The sequence below is a fragment of the Haliotis asinina genome, chromosome 2, assembly GCF_037392515.1.
Source record: "Haliotis asinina isolate JCU_RB_2024 chromosome 2, JCU_Hal_asi_v2, whole genome shotgun sequence".
NCBI classification, from domain to species: Eukaryota; Metazoa; Mollusca; class Gastropoda; order Lepetellida; family Haliotidae; genus Haliotis; species Haliotis asinina.
Genome location: NC_090281.1, coordinates 78,076,923 through 78,097,075, shown reverse-complemented (window position 1 = coordinate 78,097,075; position 20,153 = coordinate 78,076,923). Strand labels below are relative to the sequence as shown.

The 20,153-nt window shown below is 39.8% G+C and overlaps 1 protein-coding gene and 1 pseudogene across 1 annotated transcript; one reads left to right on the top strand and one right to left on the bottom strand.

Annotated features, from left to right (window-relative positions):
* Positions 1-1,874: 1,874 nt before the first annotated feature.
* On the bottom strand, positions 1,875-11,526 carry LOC137272899 (uncharacterized). Its single transcript, XM_067805319.1, has 5 exons — positions 11,185-11,526; positions 7,688-7,867; positions 5,610-5,873; positions 4,469-4,713; positions 1,875-3,337 (listed from the first exon to the last, which is right to left on the bottom strand). The coding sequence occupies exons 1-5, from the start codon at positions 11,487-11,489 to the stop codon at positions 2,670-2,672; spliced, it is 1,662 nt and encodes a 553-aa protein (XP_067661420.1). The 5' UTR covers positions 11,490-11,526; the 3' UTR covers positions 1,875-2,669.
* Positions 11,527-16,108: 4,582 nt separating this feature from the next.
* LOC137272029 (uncharacterized) lies at positions 16,109-19,871 on the top strand (annotated as a pseudogene).
* Positions 19,872-20,153: the final 282 nt, after the last annotated feature.

The window sequence follows — 20,153 nt, the reverse complement described above, 5'->3', positions numbered from 1 at the left end:
TTTTAAAGATATAAAAATGTTTAACTATAATATGAGGTTCATTAAAACAGTCTATAAAAACTCATTAGGTGAGAGAATGGTTTTTAGCAATATTCCGGCAATATCACAAAGGTAAAAACAAGAAATGGGCTTGAAACATTGCACCCATGCAGAGAATCGAAGTCGGATCCTTGGCGTTACGAGCGAACGCTTCAACCACCGTTCACTACATACTTCGCCTTTGTAAAAGTAAGGGAAGTTAACCTCAGCGTCAAAGATCGACCCAAAAATTCCTGGTTTAACTTTTCATGCCATTATGGGAGGTGATTTATGTGTGATTTGTTTTCTGTAACCCTGTATTTACAGCGTATAATACTTTCAGAAAGGATTCTCATAACCTCGAAAACAGTCAACTACGCTTATTACGAACACACCTACGCCAAAATATCGAATGTTTAGAACTATTTGTTCAAGGCTTGCCACCTTTACATTTCAGTGAAATAGGTATAACAAACTATAATTAGTGGTCTCCTTGAGTTCGTTACAACAGTAGGTTTCAATAGGTAGTTATTCATCCCATGTGAGCTGGGGTTGATTAACGATATCGATTATAGAGATCGATATTCGTTGACGAAATATCTATCGATTATTGATAAATAGCGAGAGTTCTACCTTTAAAAATTGACAATAAAAGGAATTAATATCTTTCACATCACGTTTTAGTTGTGTCATGTTTTTGCATGGATTATTAACGAAGCAGCCTTGTGAACATATAATGAATGAAATATTAAAATTGTTTTACGAGAAGACTTAGCGAAGGGTACTATCGACAACACAATTTTCATATCGATAAACATGAATAATTTTTCATGGGACTAAGTTTTCGACTATCGATGCTTTTAGCTAGCTCAAATGTGTGTTGTTTCTAGGGGTGCGTTGTCTGCTCCAGATGTTTGATATATCAAATATTTGACATAATCTCTCTGTGATGATGTTACAATCAGTGTTTCTACGGCATGAACAGGCATTATATCTGTCTTCCAGCAAGTCATAACCAGGACATTCGCTTGACGAGGTCACAGACCCGGAAGGACAGGGAGCCTGACCAGCTGAAGGACGCTCAAGAGAAAAGCGAGGCGCTGGCATGTAGTTCTGACCAATAAAAGAACAGTTTCTCCACAGATGAGTTTCAGTTTGCTGAACTATTTAAGAAACACATGCATCACACCATACAGTACTCTGGAATAACATACCATCGTATTTTGCAATTACAAAGGAATATAATGTATCGGCAGGCTATGCAGGACGTACGAGGAGCTTTAGTGGGTCAGTTGGATACAGAAGGTATCGAGTTCTTTTGCGTTGCGAGTGTAATATGAATCAGATACGAATCGTTTCAGGATATAAAGTCAAGGTTAAAATATAGACGGGAAAACCAGGTTCGAAGATTATGTAATGCAACCCTTGTCACCTTGCCTTGGAACAACGAGTTCTCATTTTTGTCCTTAATTAACTCATACGGAAACAGCTTGAGTGAGTGTAGTTTAACACCGTTGTAAGAAATACACAGCCATAACATGATATCAGAAATGGGTTTTACATATTGCACTCATGTGAAGAATGGGACCCAGGTGTTCAAGCAGAGTATCCGTTACATGAAGTGAAGTCTCGGTGTTGTGATAAACTGACTGGAATTCATCGTACAGACTGCGACCTATGTGTTTTAGTGAGCCGCCTTTCATGACACAGTACTATTGCATTGTGACACCAAGTGTTTCGGCTTGGTTTAGATCTTCAAGTAGTCCATTATGTGGTACGATAACTAGGGATATTTCAGTTTACAAGGTCTTCTATGATTGTCATTCTGGAAGTTGAGATGAAGAGTGACGACAGTATTTGAGGATATACTGATTTATTCTGTATAGATTCTGTATAGATGCTAATGGTGAATCTCGTTATATACAAATTCTCGCTATAATACCCACGTATTACAGGAAAAGGAACAGAGACCAATGAAAAGACAGATAGGAAGTCGACCTCAGCCAATGAGACAACAGCTTTCTCGAGTCACACGGGTCCAGTTTCAAACTGAGGAGTTCCTTGGCAAAAAATACTTTGACAAGTGTTTTCGTTCAAATTTAAGAACTAAACAAAATAACGCTCTGAACTGTATCGCTGAGGCCGTAAATATCGTTCGGAATATCCTGGGTCAGTCTTTCGAGGCTGCTTCAGTAGAAAACACAGTCCGAATGTCATTTCTCCCGATTAGTTAAATACCCCCTGGGACTTGTTCATATCTCTGTTTGGCGGTAGTGAGAGCAGAGAAGCAAGGCTAAATGAGAGTACATTAAAGTCGAATATCTATTCAACCGTGGATGCTTTGCAATATAAGCCATAAAGTAGTCAAGACATATGAACACAAAAATACAATATAAGTAATCTTATATAGTGCTTGCCTAAATGAATGTGCTGTCGGAGAAGTCTCGCCTATTCTTAAAAATACGATAGTTGCATATGAACACATTTTGCGGAGCATAAGCAAGATATTACAATCGTGTGAAATTGATAATTTTTATGATTGAGAACATCCAACGTTTTTCCACACCAATGCCATTTCGTTTGGATAACAGAATTGTGAGATTCTACACATGGGATTTTGGATAGTATTAATAACTCACTCTTTGTCCTTATCACTTGGACAAGATAATACAAATTACTGCAAACACAATCAGAGGAAAGCTGACCTCCTTGAAGCCCTGCCCATTTGTTCCAGGTTTGGTATGAGTGTCTATATTTTCATCGTAAACACTGATACCTTTGCTAAATGTAAACTTGTAGCCGAGATCAACTTTCGAATACTCTCCATTATTTAACCCATAGAACCTTACCGGGAAAAGAAACGTCTCATTGCCTGGCCGTGAAAGAAACCTCAACGGGTCCCAGATATCCAGTTTGAATGTACTTTTATCAGCCGTGGTATTGAGAGAACCCCGTAACTTCCCGTAGTGTAGTTCCAATGACGATCCTGATCCTCTCCTAACATCAACATCACCAAACAGGTAATTACCGTATTTCCCAATATAACAATCAAGACATTCCACTTCAGCGTTTGTGACGTCGGAATTATTTAGTCTGGGTGATAGCACAGGGAACGCACAAGCCGTGGAAGAATTTAGCCAAGGTGTATCGTCTATCAGTGTATCAGAAATATAGAAAGAGATCAACCTTTCCGCAGTATGTTCATCCATTGTTCCAGCTCCATTGGCGCTTATAAAGATTCCAGTGTCCAGGTCGGGGTAAAGCACAAGGGAGCTGACATAAGATACCAAGTCGCCTGTATGCATGAACTGTTTGTACCCTACAAGAAAAACAACTTGAAATTGTTAGATTGACAAATAAAGTGTTTATTCATACAAACAAAGAGGTTGAGACATAATCAAAATATAATGTATTCCGTTGATTAATCAAAGTACCGGCGTATGGTTCTCTAAGAACTGATCGTGACGACTGGTTTGCAAGTTTATTGTCACAGCGGTCGTGTTGCAGTCACAACATCTTTATAATTTCATGATAACTACACATATTTCAAAAATCTGTCTCGACGAAGGACAGTAAAACAAACTAGTTCAACATAGTATGAGGATTAAATTATATTAGGACAATATAATATTTAAAGCAAAGACCCCCCCAATAAAAAAACAAAACAAAAAACAAAACAAAACAAAACAAAAAAAAAACAAAAAAAAACAAAAAACAAACGAGGTAACTATCCCTATACCACTGAAGGTAGATAACTATACCGGGGACTTTGGGGACTTACAGTACCCCAAACAAATGACAAGAAACAAACAAGAACTATGTGATGCAAGAGGAGTGTCAAAAGTAATGGTCTATTGAAAACCGTCAAAACCAAGAATGACTCTCCATGCACGTGTATAGGGCTACTGCGTTGTGCACGTGCGTCCCATGCGTTGTGTTTAGGGGTGGTCATAAAGAGAAAATGGTGGTGCGTTCATGCCTTTCTTTGAAATGTTTGTTAACGCTTATATTTCCTACCCTTTTAAGTACATATTACATGTGTATTACAACTGCACAATTTAGGGGGGCATGTCCCTCCAAAGCCCCAGTACAATTCTTGTTATGGATGATGTCATGATAAGGCCCCACAGAAAATATTCTTGATTCTCTTCACAAAATATATGGTGGGACGAACGGGTTTTATATTTAGAATGTATTCCCTTTGATTTCTCTGGAACCTTTTATCTGACACAAACGTAGAAGTGTGAAACATTCATGCATATTTAAGGAGTCAATGTAGGATTTTCTTTCTCGTAGAAAGTGAAAAAAGATCATAAGATCTGGTCGATTTTTTGGTCGGGCGGAAATGAGAAACAAGCATATTAATATGTATGACTTAACGGAGATACGTACTGTATTGGGAGTGGGCAATAACCATTATGCAGGTATTTCCAATCTTATTGATTCTTACCTCTATATGTCGATATATACCACCCATAACCGTATCCATACTTCAGGTCTATCACAGGAAATGCTGGTTTCGACAACGCTGCACCGTCTACTATACTCTGAATGGCTTGAAATGCCTCCGCAAGTGTTAGGGGGTTGACCAAAGTGACGTTCTGAGACACCCATTGTCTGAGTAGAAAGTGCATCCATTTAGCCATGTCCTCTGCAGAAGACGCAATGGCCCCTGTGGCTTCTCCTGGATGTAAGCTGTAGAGAACCAACATTAGAACATAAAATCACATCGCCCATCGTCACGGGGGACACGTTACTATGTATGATCAGGAAAGCCTTGATCAAGTCACTAAGATTACCTTTCTACAATGTGCAACAGTAGTTAACCTTACTAGTAGTAAAGGTTGCTTCGTGAAAGTAGCCCCTGGATGTTTGTATCCTTGTGCTGTCAGTCAGAGATAAATCTAGATGTAAGTGAGTTTAGGTTTGTCCCGCTTTCAGCAATATGTCAGCAATATCATAGCTGGGAACAACAGGAACACCAGAAATCGACTTGTGGATGAGTGAGTTTAGCTTTTGTGGCAATGTTTCAGCTATATCACTGCCAGCGACATCATAAACGGGCTTCACAGATTGTACCAATGTGAGAATCGAACCTGTATCTTCATCATGACAACAAGAGAAAGGTTGCAGCGAAGTATCATAATGCTTATTGGGCGTAAAACGGCGTAAAACGTAAATCTATTCCCTGACGTATTGTGAATGAATATATATCTCACCTCAGGTTTCTCACACACACACAGTATGTATTTAATCGCCTCTGTATCAGAGGACAATGCAATATAGTGTAAGTAACTATCCGAACCACTGATGTTAGGGGGTGAATATGTCTCAAAGGAAACGACTAAAGTATTCGAAGGCACTCTTTGGACCATATCGAATCTCCAGTTGGACAAAGAAAACATTTAACATGCTAAATGTACATAAAATGAATAGCTTTTGTTTTAAGGAACAACAAATGTGTAAATATCTCGCCTCTTGATTCACGATGTAGATAATGTATTATGTTTACTTTGTACTCATCATGGATATGCTTGTCTATTTTGTTATCAATGCTTTTTAGTAAAAGCGATTAAGTGTTTTTGTCTTACTCGTAAATAGAAGGATCCGTTAATATCAGCTCGTTCTCCACGAAAAAGTACGGCTTTGCCATTCCTGTTGCATTTGAGGTAATCGTCTTTCCCAGAACACGTGAATTGTTCATTCCCAGTGGCTTGAAGATCCGTTTTTCCAGAGTGGCTTCGTAAGACTCTCCTGACAACACTTCCACAATGCGGCCAAGAAGAGCGTACGGCCAATTGTTGTATTCAAAGACGTCACGGAAGGGTTGGACTTCCGGGAGAAAGCGGAAACGCCTGTGGAAGGAGCAATAATGTTAGAAACCAGATTTGTCTTCGTGCTTCCGTACTGGCTTGTAATCTGTATAAGGAAAACATATCCATGGAAACACCCGTGTTCGCAATAATGTAATGACCACTCATATGTAAACAGTGCGTTATGGTGGGTAATTATGGTAATATAGCACAAAGGACATAATAGAAATATGTGTATAAAAAATATAAGCAGCATTTGGGCTCGCCCAAATGCAAGGTAAGACTGCCGACATATAGCTCTTGCTAATAATGCATTGCAATAATCCATTTCAGCAATTTTTTTATGGTTGTGTGTGTGCGATTTCTGAAGAGTGAAGAGTAAATCTTTACTATACAGGTCATATATATGTATACCAATGTGAAGAAAATAGTTAGGAAAATACATTATGTACATTTTGTGTAAGGGTAACATGGGTTTAAGGCTGAAAAACGAAGGCTAGCATCACAGACAGAATTGCAGAGTGGGTTCACGCTGGATTGCTGGACCAAACGTGTTAACGTCCGTGCAATATTGTAAGACAGACTCCATTAAGGTATACCTGGAGTGTCTTCAACCGAAATATGGCGGTGTGGTAGCCAGGTGGTTAAATCGCTCGCTCGTGACGCCAAGGACAATATGTCAAGCTCATTTTCGGTATCCCCCGCTGTGATATTGGTGGAATATTCCTAAAGAGCGGCTTAAAACCAAACTCACTCTCTCACTCGAAAAACATAAACTTTCCACATTCACACGAAAAAAATACAGAAAAATAGGAAAATTCTTTCAGCTATGTGCAGTGAACAGAGCTTGTTCCATCTCCTTACCGTTTCATTCCAAAATATGTTAACATAAGTTTGCATGAATGGTATTTGCAGTTGAACTGGTCTGTTAGTCTCCCGAGGCAGTACGTCCGGTACCTGTTTCCTCTCCCTTTTCGAGCACCATCTTGTGATAATACATGAGAGACGGAGGCCCAGCTTACTTCCGGTATCAGATATCCGGTGACAAGAGTATATATTCAAGAACCAGTTCTAGGTTCAAACTGCCCGAGCTGTCACAGTTGTTGACACTAGGTAGCTACTTTAAGGTTGGTTAGTTCTGAAATTGATTATTTCTAAAAGGATAATCGGTTCCTTCCTGTCAGCAGACAACCAGAACCTTTCGAAAAGGAATGAAACCTTGTTTGTCACCGGTAGATCTGAACAATGTATAATCTGGCGAAGTGCCGTAACCTACTTATACCAAGCTGACACAACGCATCCCGTTCTCACAGCAGCCGTTCTTTGAACGCACCCCGTTCTCACAGCAGCCGTTCTTTGAACGCACCCCGTTCTAAAAACATCTGTTGACATTTCCATTCAGTTAGCCAGTTACTCCCATGACTTACGGTCTTTTCAGTGTAAATATTACGTGCCAGTTTGAACGTCTTTGGATATTCAAAATGATGATGAAAACAAACTTAAAGTAGACCACTATGTTGGCTCGTGAAGACTGTGTTTGCACTGCATGACTGACATTAACAAAACCTCCTTGGAGGGCCTAGTACAGAATTGTGGAAAAAATGACAGGCAAGGTAATGGCCATTGTGTCATATTGTGTACTTAGTAAGGTAATCCAAGTAAAAGAAAAAACGAGAGAGCACTTACTAGAGAGTACGTGCTATTAAGATCTGGACGAATACTGGATTCGAAAGTCTGTTCATTGCAGATACTGGAAAGTGTAAGACTGGCAACGCCGCCGGCGCACGAAATGAAAGTTCACTTGTATGTGATTTTTACTTTCGCTGAAATAATATTCATGATTAGAACAAACTTACTTTGCTAATTTAGCTCTTGTGAAGTTTCTGTCAGATCCAGCAAAGAGTGCCAAGACTGCAGTCTGGAGTCCTGTGCGGTGGGTGAAAAGGTCCCTCAGGGTAGTCTCCCTTGTTCTCTCCTCGTCCACAAATTCAAAATCTGGCCCCAACACATCCTTCACCTTTGATGTCCACGTTAATCTGCAACACAGTAATATACACTAATTGCCACAGTAATGCGACTAGGTCTCATAATATCACATTTACTACAGAGGTTCTAAGATATCTAACATCAAAACAGGCAAACAACTAGTTCACTGCTTGACTCAGTTGCCCTGAAAGCAAGTTTAAGGTCATGATATGAAATGAAAGTTTGAAATGCATGCTTGACAAATTAATGGCATTAAGCGTCACTCATGCCTTTCGTGAACCTGAGGGCATGCAGGTTTAAGTCTCTGCGGGTTACCAGTAACGGGTGAACCAGTTGGCTACAGATATAAAGGTGTAGGTTCAATTAAATGAATAGGAAGGAAACGCATATTCGAGTTTATATCAATTTTTTATATTCCCTTGGTGAAAGTATGTGTAAATCAAAATGACTCGATGAAGCATTGGCAGTATACATTAGAGATTTACACATCACTAGACTTTAAGATAAACCGGAGAAGGACCATCGACAGTATACTTTGGAGACATAGATAACCCTGGACTTGTGGGTTCACTACAGACTTACTGTCGACAGTATACATAGGAGATATAGATATCCCTGGACTTGTGGGTTCACTAGAAACGGACCGTCCACAGTATACATAGGCGATATAGATATCCCTGGACTTTTGGGTTCACTAGAAACGGACCTTCAACAGCATACATAGGAGCTTTAGATATTCCTTGACTTGTGGGTTCACTAGAGACTTACTGTTGACAGTATACATGGGAGATATAGATATCCCTGGACTTGTGGGTTCACTACAAACGGACCGTCCACAGTATACATAGGAGATTTAGATATCCCTGGACTTGTGGGTTCACTAGAAACGGACCGTCCACAGTATACATAGGAGTTATATATATCCCTGGACTTGTAGGTTCACTAGAGACTTACTGTCGACAGTATACATTGGTGATATAGATATCCTATGACTTGTGGGTTCTTTAGAGACGGACCATCCACAGTATACATGGGAGACATAGATATCCCTGGACTTTTGGGTTCACTAAAAGACTTAGTGTCGACAGTATACAAAAGAGATATGGATGTCCCTTGACTTGTGGGTTCACTAGAAACGGACCTTCATAGTACACATAGGAAATATAGATATCCCATGAATTGTGGGTTCACTAAAGACTTAGTGTCGACAGTATACATAGGAGATACAGATATCCCTGTACTTGTGGGTTCACTAAAGAATTAGTGTCGACAGTATACATAGGAGATATAGATATCCCTTGACTTTTGGGTTCACTAAAGAATTACTGACGACAGTATACATAGGAGATATAGATATCCCTGGATTTGTGGGTTCACTAGAAACGGACCTTCAACAGTATACTTAGGAGATTTAGATATCCCATGACTTGTGGGTTCACTAGAGACTTACTGTCGACCGTACACATTGGAGATATAGATATCCCATGACTTGTGGGTTCTTTACAGACGGACCGTCCACAGTATACATGGGAGACATAGATATCCCTGGACTTGTGGGTTCACTAGAAACGGACCTTGAACAGTATGCATAGGAGATATAGATATCCCATGACTTGTGGGTTCACTAGAGACTTACTGTCGACAGTATACATAGGAGATATAGATATCCCATGACTTGTGGGATCACTAGAGACTTACTGTCGACAGTATACATTGGAGATATAGATATCCCTGGACTTGTGGGTTCACTAGAGACTTACTGTCGACTGTATACATGAGGGATATAGATATCCCATGACTTGTGGGTTCTTTAGAGACGGACCGTCAACAGTATACATGGGAGATATAGATATACCTGGACTTAAGGGTATTCAGGATAAAGTCACCGATGAGTATTCTCGAAATTACTGTTAATTCGTCAAAAAGTAAATCTGAAACCCAATGGGTTTTGTTTCCGGTGGCTTAGGATGATGATAAGACGAACTCTGTTGATCGTTTCTGCTTCAGCTATGCTCATTGACGTCTCTGATATTCTCTGAAGTCAAAAACAAAACGTCACTGATAACCTACATCTGAATTTATATCGGCAACGGTGTATATTCCCGATGGAGTAATTTTATAATAAAAATGATTGTAAACAGGACGGATATATTGATATATTATATTATATTTTTCAAATTATGATTTTTGGTGCGTTGTCAGTTGATGTGCTGATGGTGTGACCATGACACTGAGATTCAAATTCAAGTCTCCTCTCTTTGGTCAATTTTTCATTCCTTCACCTTTCTCTTTTGTAAATCGTATATTCACATGCATTTGTGTGCCTCGACCTACAGATTTTCCTTCAGAAACATTATAATAATCTGTTTCCATCTCCGAATTTTCCAAACATTCACCTTGAGTTTTCAATTTCAGAAAGGAACCGTTTAGTTAAGTAAAAGAAATTACAAAAGTGTTAATATCAATTTGTATCAATTTGGATAGATGCATACATATACCGAATAACCTCTGCTTTGTATCACGGGTTAAAAACCTTAAGTGATCACTTCTATTTCTGAAATATGAAATACTCGTTCATTAAAAATGCAGTAGGTTCAACAGAACTAAAGTCATCTGTTTAACCCACTAAGAGTGATTTCCCCTTGTTAAAGGGACGTTACTCCGGTAGATATACTGGACAGAATTTATAATGACATTATATGAGAAAGAGATTATGACGTTTATGTACTCGAGGATGCTAAATATCCTGTACTGGGTATAAGAATTATTTGTCTGGATCGTCAAGGCTCTCTTAATATCATGTATTAGGAATACGCATTAGGTATCTGGCTCCCCAAGGCTCTCTTATCATCTGAACTCTCTCAAAACCCCATATTTCACTGCTATCTTGTGGAAACCGACAGAGTGCGACCTACAATCAAGCTAACTTCAACAGACTTCAACATATTATGATAATTTATAGCACGTCAGTAGTTAATACCCATAAATTACATAACCTACAACGGATCACTCTTAGGTCAATCCATCAGCTTTTCAGAGAAGTGTCAAGCATGTCAAACGGTGATGACGACCCAACTTTAGCAAACTTTGCAAACACGGCACAATACGATTGCGAAATTCTTAAAGACTTTGCTGAATCATACGCGGAGGCCTAACAACAGGGTTTCAGGTGCCGCCCATCGAGTGAGCATACCACCCACCGCATCTCTAAGTCACTGAATAGTCCTTGATATGTGATAGCTATCTGTCTGTGAGGTTTTATATTTGTTAGTGAAACTGCAAACTATGTTACTCAATGTTGAATGCAGTGAACGAGTGAACGTGGTGAACCTCTTTGCGGTTGAGAAATAATGTATATCTGGCTTACCTTCCATTACTGTCGTCGATCAACATGGCAAGGAGGGTGCTCGTGAAAGCCTTGGTCACTGAGCCAATTCCAAACAATGTGTCTTCGGTGACGTTCACTCCATGTTCTATGTCCGCCTGTCCGAACCCCCGGGTCCATGTCTCATCCCCTTTCACAACAGCTACGGTCAGTCCGGGGATCTGTCTACACCGCATCACCTCCTCCACAAACATAACCACCTTACTGGCCTGGTCATCGGTGAAAACCCCCGCCGACCCGGCAGAGACAGCGGACATGATCAGCAACGCTTGCATACAGTACATCATCTTGTAACAAATGCCACTGGATATGTAGTGCAGCGTCATACCCCAGAATTCCTCTGTCAACACATACGTCCCATACAGACAGTTCAAGTCTATTGACATTGGTGACATGTACAAATACATAGGAGAGGGAAACCCATTCAAAGTTGTGCAATCATCATACAGTTGTTGTTAAGTAAAATAGGGTAGAGGGTAGAGTGGGGTGTGGGTGTGGGCCTGGGTGTTGTGTCGTTTTTTGGGATGTATTTTTCAGCCTCCACCAATCAAGCTGGATGTCTTGAAAAGTATGAAGTAACTCTATCTCTCCTTTCGCTGCAAATAATAAAGTATTATAGAAGAGACCGCCCCATAATACCCTAGCTGTAAGGCAACCAGCTCCCGAATTTTAAATGAGTCTGTTCATGTTCGAATAGCTGCAGAATTACTGAGTAAATCTGCTCATTCACGCCATTATTGTTACAGAGGTGACTCAGCTATAGTGCAGTGGTCGGGATGGAACGTTCCGCTCTATACAGTGCAGTAAAATAAAAGGAAAAGGTTATGGTACCCCAAAAGTGTCATGTCATGTTTAGAGCGTATTAGTACTCATAAACACCAGAAACAGCTCATATACGTTTGATATTTAAGCATTCATAACCCATTAGAAATTGACCATACGTTAACTAAAACCAATGGGATTCAACATTTTGTTGAATCTCAATGAAGCATTGACTCACACGTGGTGGTATAGTAATTGATACTGATGGTTGGTTGGTTTGTTGTTTATTGCCGGTCTCAGCAATATCCAAACTATATGGCTGTGGAATGTCAATAAGCGAGTGTGGCAGACAGTCCGGTGATCAACATCATGATCAACATCGATCCAAGCAGTTGGGATACAATGACATGTGTCAATCAAGTCCGCGAGTCGGACCACTCGATCTCGTTAGTCGCCTCTTAAGGAAAGCATGGGTTACTGAAGATCAACTGTAACCCGGATTTTCACGTGAGTACCAGAATAACCCTTGACGTGGACCAGTCTAAATACTGGTTGTATCACATCAACCATATCATGTAAAACATGCACATGTTCGCACTTTTATAAGACAAACACTTGTTGACACATTTATATAACTGTTAACTCGCGAGTTTGGGGAATCAGCTCGCTTGGCAGCTAGGAGGTGTAACTATACCAACCCACACACAACACGAGAACCTGAGTAAATAAACAAGGAGTTTATTGCGCCACAGTCACAGGATCATTTTTACATAATTAGGTACAAATAATTATTAGAACATATTGACAATCAGTAATCAGTTGCCAAGATACATTATCATTACATGCTGATATACAAAGTACACAATCATCATACGTCGATGTACACGACACATACTACATAAATCAAGATACATTTCTAACACATAACATCAACACAATTTCGTTCATACATCTTATAATACTAGCATATCCAAAACAACATTACGCAGTACATAATGAAATACACAGTGTCGAACACACTCTATACATTATACCAGGATCATTCAACACGGGAAAGTATTTACTCATAATACAATAATTTAAACAATACACGACAAGCTCTACGACAGCCACGAAACCACTATTATCAAACAGACAAAACATGAACAGCAATACAGGGAGCGATTTGGGTTTTACAGCGCTTTTAACAATATTTCAGCAATAGCTTAGGACACCAGAAATGGTTTAACACATTGTGCCCACGTGGGGAATCGAACCCGGGCTTTCAGCTTGACGAACAAACGCTCTAACCACTAGGGTACCTAGCCGCTCCTGAACAGAGCAATGGAGAGTAATAGTCTAAAATATATTAACGACCACGTTCCACCTAAACATAACGACCTTGCCAAGGATCTTAACATGTGGTCACGATAGCAAAAATGTATTGCAGAAAACATTGAACAGTAATGGTAACGGTTTGCCAAGGTAGAAGAAAGTAAAGGGTCTTACCTGAGTAAATAAACAAGGAGTTTATTGCGCCACAGTCACAGGGTGATTTGTGACTGTGGTCGTCCCTGTTTTATACCCTTTCCCAGTTGTCATAGCTAATCGGGTTTACTGATAATATTGCTGATAAGTTGTTGTATCTAAATCCTATTGCCTAATTCGAGTACCGATAACGTACCTACTGCGAAGTTAAGTTACTCTATCTGTCAGAATTACATAAAGATTTTCATAACGTATTTGACCACAACGGCGTTGACAAGCGAAAGACACGATGCATCTGCTGACACATACAAGATATTGGTCTTGGACATTCGTTATCGGTGTGACCACGAGAGAAGTACACGATAAATTGGATTAGCCTATCTCTATCTGTTGACACTTACAAGATACTGGTCTTGGACCTTCGTTATCAGTGTGACCCTTGGCAGACTGAAGATGTGGCACGTGTAGCATTTCGATATTTCAATAAAATATTCTGTCATAGAATCTTTATAAAATATTGTGCATTTCCACCATGTTAATATAACAAGTGCGTGTTTACATTCTTATAAAACAGCCACATGTTCAGACCTTTATAAAAAAGCCACATGAGCACACCTTTATAAGACAAGCATTTATTTACACCTCTATAAAACAAGCACATGTTCACACCTTCATAAAACTAGCACGTGTTAACACCTGTATAAAGCAAGCACACGTTCACACCTTTGCAAAACAAGCTCGTGTTCACATCTGTAAAAGACAAGCACTTGTTTACACCTTATAAAACTAGAACATGTTTACACCTCCACAAGAAAAGCGCGTGTCCACACCTGTATAGAACAAGCAGATGTTCATGCCTTTATGAGACAAGCACGTGTTCAGACCGTATTAAAACAAACACGTGTTCACACCTGTCTAGAACAAGCACGTGTTCTTACCTTTATAAACATTCGTCATCTTCTTGTGTTACTCTGGAATTGATGTATGAATAATGGAACTACATTAACCTGGAACGATAACCCCTAACTCCGTTATTCCTCTTCGATTCCAGTGGTACTTAATATCACCGAAGCACTTGTTGTATTGCAGTTTTTGTATCTGTTTATTTCAAAGGATTAAACCTCTTTGATTGAACTAAAAGATGGAGAGAAACAATATTTGTTAAACATATTCATTTTTCAACCCATATTTCCAAATGTGTATATCTAAATTGGGTTTTGGTTTATTCTACTGGTTCATTCATTCATTCATTCATTCATTCATTCATATCACAAAGAAGATTCTAAAAAATGACTTTAAAATATTTCTCAAATTGAACATTCGTGTAAACCTGCTGCCATACTCCTGGTGGAATTGTGAAAAGGAATATTCTAAAAAACAAATATGAATGATTACCCAAAGTGAGACTAAAATATCTCCAGACGTGTGAAATATAAGCCCATTGATGAAGATTAATTAGTTCTACAGATGTAATATTATTTTTTAAAACTCGACGCGATGTATGATAATGGTTCCTAAACTGTTAAAAGCGTTCGTACAATCTTCAAAACAAGCTCGTAAGATCGTCACCAATACACGCTATTGGGCCGTCATGTAAACACACGCTCGTGTGTATTTGAATATCTCACCATCTATCGCATCATCCGTATTAAAACTGTATGTGTAGGAGAATGTCCGAAAACTCGTGATTAGTTTCGCACGTGAAGCAGGTTCGAGGCCGTAGGCCGAGAACCTGCTTCACGTGCGAAACTAATCGCGAGTTTGAGGACCTTCTCCTACTTAAAACTAAGTTCGACTACTTGTTCGTGCGCATCTAATGTCAGTGTTACGATCAAATGCTTGTCATAGTCTGGAACCGTTTGTACACGTCGCCAAAACGCAGCTTAACACGACGAAAACTATGGGAGTGTTAATCTCGCGAAAACTGATAACGTGGATCATTCAGTTTTGCTTGAAGTCATAGTTTGTTGGGTTCATAATGGAAACCTCTGATTCAGATATGGAGATTTTTATTACACAAAACATTTTTTCTCAAACTTCAAAAGTTGTAATCAATTCAGACTTTGAAGATTTACTTAATACCACTATTTCAGAACCAAAGGACACCCCAAGTTTTGATATAGGTGTTGACATTTCCTCAGGTTCAGATGATTTTTTGTTTGAAGCAAGTCAGGCTATTGAGGAAAGAATATATGATAATGAATTCAATTTGTCTAACAAACGTAAACCACCTGGGCCCCTTCTACAAAAGCAACTTCAGCCATTTGTTCCGGAAGCCGTTACTGCTGAAAATAGATGCCGTTTTGCGGAACCATTGACAGATTCTGACTTCAGTAAGTTGTGTAATTCATCTTATTCTAGAAATACTGAAAACAAAAGTATGTGGGCTGTGAGACTCTATCAGGCGTGGGTAGATGAGAGGAAAACAAGAGAAGGTCCTAGTGGTTGTGACTTAAATTCAAACATTTTGGAATTAGCTGTGAATGAAGGTGAATTGAACAAAACATTAATGTACTTTGTGACGGAGGTCAGGAATCGGAAGGGTGAAGAATATCGGGGCAATACACTGTATGAGGTTATTGCCTCACTTCAATACTTTATTCGTCGGAATGGAATTCAAATAAACTTTTACGAATCTCCCTTATTCTCCGGACTTAGGACTGTTTTGGACGCCAAAATGAAATCTCTAGCGCGACAGGGAATTGGGATCGATAAGAGACAGGCAGCTGTAATAACTGTTGAACAGGAAGATGTGTTGTGGAAACAGGGAATTTTAGGTGAGGACACCCCTCAAAAACTCATAGACACTCTGGTGTATCTGATTGGTTTGAACTGCGCTTTAAGAGCTGGGGATGAACACAGGACTCTAAGGGTGGGACCGAATTCACAGTTCTACCTGACCAATATGGAAGATGGGTGTAGAACTCTTAGGTACACTGAGGATGTTTCCAAAACCAACAAATGGGGATTAAAACACAGGCGCTTGGAAAAGAAATCAATAAGCATATCCGTCAACAAAAGAGCGACCTGAGAGATGCCTAGTACGTCTCTACGAAAAGTACATGTCACTTCGGTGAGTAAGAAATAGTTTTACTATGCTGGCTGTGAATATTTTAGTTTTAGGTCTCGCTTTCACTCCTAATAATTGGTATACACAGAAAGGCATGACATGTGTGACTCAGAAATTATAGTATTACTTTTGTCACGGTTTATAATATTGGAAATACTGTTACAATGCACTGACATTATTGTAAATTGTCACTGAATGGGCAAGATGGTATCAATATTACAAATTCCTTTTTCTTTTTTAGGCCAAGAGATGGCAAGTGTTCTGATTTCTACCTCCGACCACTCAGGTTTGTGAAAGAGGACACATGGTATGCTGACTGTCCTATTGGTAAACATCCTTTGAGAGGAACAGTTGGTCGAATATGCAAACTTGCTGGGTTTGCGGGATTCTACTCCAACCACTCTCTTAGAGCAACAACAGCTACACGTCTCTACGACGCCGGTGTGGACGAACAGCTTATTGCAGAAAGGACGGGGCATAAATCTGGAGCCATTAGGAGTTACAAGGTGTGTATACAGTTATTCTTTATCATAAACTCGTCCCCAAACGACGTTTGACATGAATAGTTTTTTGGGCGAAACATAATGTAACTACTTTAAAATATAGTTTGTCGACTCAAATGTTCCACATTTCAACTTTTTGGGCCACGTCCTTCTGAATATTAATTTGTAAACTGCTATTCGTCTGGCTAAGATTATGTTGTTTAACCTGTCGTCTAAATTTCACATAGCAGACTTAGTCTATACTACATTTACCAGAAGATCAGGATAATATGCTGCTGTGAATAATGTTAACATTTTCATAACGCAGAGAACATCATCGGAGATGGAGGCCCGGGTTGATGACATAATACAGAGGAAACGACGATCTGTCACAGCAGCAGCTACAGTCACATCCACGACATCGTCGCCCACGTTCTCAGTCTCTGCCGCACCAGCCACCATTGAACCTGCCACTGAACCTGCCACTGTAGGCCAAGATGGAACTTCTCCGCGAGATCTTCAACTAGTTTTGAAAGATGGTGTGACACTGTCTCTTAAATTTTGAATGAAAATATAATGTTATTTGTGTTCTTATTGATATGTTATTTTTCTGAACTACTGTCATAATGTTTGCTTTTAACAACCAACTGAATGAGGAATTGCTGAAAACGGTTAGATACCATTTTCAACCAACCAACCAAAGGTTTGTTACTGAATGACGTCATGCTGTCTCCACCTGCTGTATTTCTGCGATCAGTTTTGGTGATATGAGAACGTTGCATACTATGGATCAGAGACAGCTAGACGTACTATGAGAGTGTGCATATGACTATGAGAGAGTAGACTTTAGTTACAAACTACGGGAACCTTTCCTTTAGTTTGTGTTACTAATGGCTTTTGCAGTGAACATGAACATTTACCCTTTTGCGACTAACATTCACATAACTTAGTTTTAATCTACACATAAGGCTACACAATTGTGTCAGCTTATTTCTTTGCACTTTCACCCGTGTGACGACATATATGTTTTTTACTTTTGAAACAATCACATAATGCTATAAGCGATTTAGGTACTCCTGATTATTTTTCCCATTGCCACAAAATAATTACACGCGTTCTGATTGGTTTATGATATTTTCGCACATGACGAGCCTCAAGGCAGGGACTAGTATTCTTGGGGGTTACGGAAAGGGCCGAGTGGTGCTGACTGCTTCTTTAGCAATGCACATCACCAAACCTTTATAACACGAACATGAAAAGCAGACAAACGAATACAACATTTCCATGCAAACTGATTCAGCAAGTCCGATTACTTTTAACCGGTTGCGTAGATCGATGTCAACATGTCAGTCACTGACTGTCTGGTTCAGGTACGATTATTTACATACCGACAGCTATACTATTGGTGAAAGCTGCGCTACGCAACCAACAAACAAAACCATTACATTCTCGCAAACATTTATGACATTTCAGTTAGCCAGGTAAGATGAAAAGAGAAAAGTGCACAAAAACAAACAAAATATACTTGAACAATGATTTTAGAAAAGGATAATATGTAACTTAGCTTCCATTACGGAGAAGCTTTGGAGACAAAATGAGACAGGGTTTAAGGACATGCGAATCTCATGAGGAAGACACTTTCAAGGGGATAAGTGTTTACCAGTAGAAACATCACACCCTACGAAGAACAATGCATGAAAAACAAACGAACAAATAAATACGTATCAGCTGTATTCCTTAGTGCTGGGTAGACTTCGTAAATAAAAACAAGATCATATTCCCCTGGTGTGTGAAAACTCAACAGATATTGCACTCAAATACACCGAATGGACAGATTTGCTTGGATATAAGTATATATAAGTAAAATCATAGACCGATACAACTCATGGGCTTAGATAAACTGAAATATATAGGTAAGTATAACTAAGTCAGCATTAACAGGCACCTGCACGACCCCCACCCCCCCTCCCAACCCCCTACTCTTACGTCTTAAATAAACAGTCACCTTTACACACTTCCTCGTGTTGAAGGTAGTCGCATGTTTTTTTTCTCTCTCTAAGACATGATAAAAACGAATTGTAAATCTGAGTGCATGCGTACATATGCTATAAGGAAGGCAGATCTCCTTTCAATGAGTTTGGCCATTCATTTCTTGACGTTTTAACTGCAGACATGCAGAGTGCGTTCGAACAATATATAAATAATTATGTAACTTTTCGAATTTGAATTTGGTGTCTGTGTAATCAGTAAATCTATGATGAACGCTGTCTGCAAACATTTCCGAGTTTGGATCCATTGTCATTGGGGACAACTCGCCAAAATCTGTTTTCCTCAATAAATGCAATAAATTGTGAACGGGTAGAAATTCCATGCATCATTTCCAATAAAACTCGGGGGCAGTTGATAACCTTAAATTTGGTGTTAAAGTCATGCCTAGACTTACTGAGGCTCAGCGCAACAATGCGATTGGTCATTTGGAGGCGGGGGAGTCAGTAGCAGTTCCGATTGCAAGGCAACTGAATGTGTCACAGAGTACCATAGCAAGACTTAGGCATCACTACTAGCAGCAAGGGTCAACACGTGATCGCCCCAGGTGAGGTCGACCCCATGTGACCACGCCAGGACAGGTCTATTCGGCTTCGACATTTGCGGAACAGATTCACCACAGCATCCTCGAGCTCCACAACATCGGTAGTGCCAGGACTCAGAAGAATTTCTGATCAGACTGTGAGGAACCGCTTACGTGAGGCTGGTACTCGTTCCAGGAGACATTTGCTAGGACCTGTCCTTACACGTCAACAACGCAGACAGTGGTGTCGCCAGCATCTCCCGTGGCCATTGCAAAGGTGGAGAACTGTTTGAAGAGCACGTGTATATCGACGTCGTAACGAACGTTACGCTGCAAACTGTGTACAGGCAGAGAACAGATGTTGTGGAAAACGTGTCATGGTTTGTGCTGGCATCTCATACAGTGACAGGACAGATCTCATTCAGGTCCAGGGCAATTTGACAGCTCGACGTTACCGTGATGAAATCATCAGGCGTCATGTCCTTCCTTTCATGAACCACCAGAACGTCATTTTTCAGCATGATAACGCTCGGCCGCATACAGCAAGAATAACCAGGGATTTCCTTGCCCAGAACAACGTTCACGTTCTTGATTGGCCCTC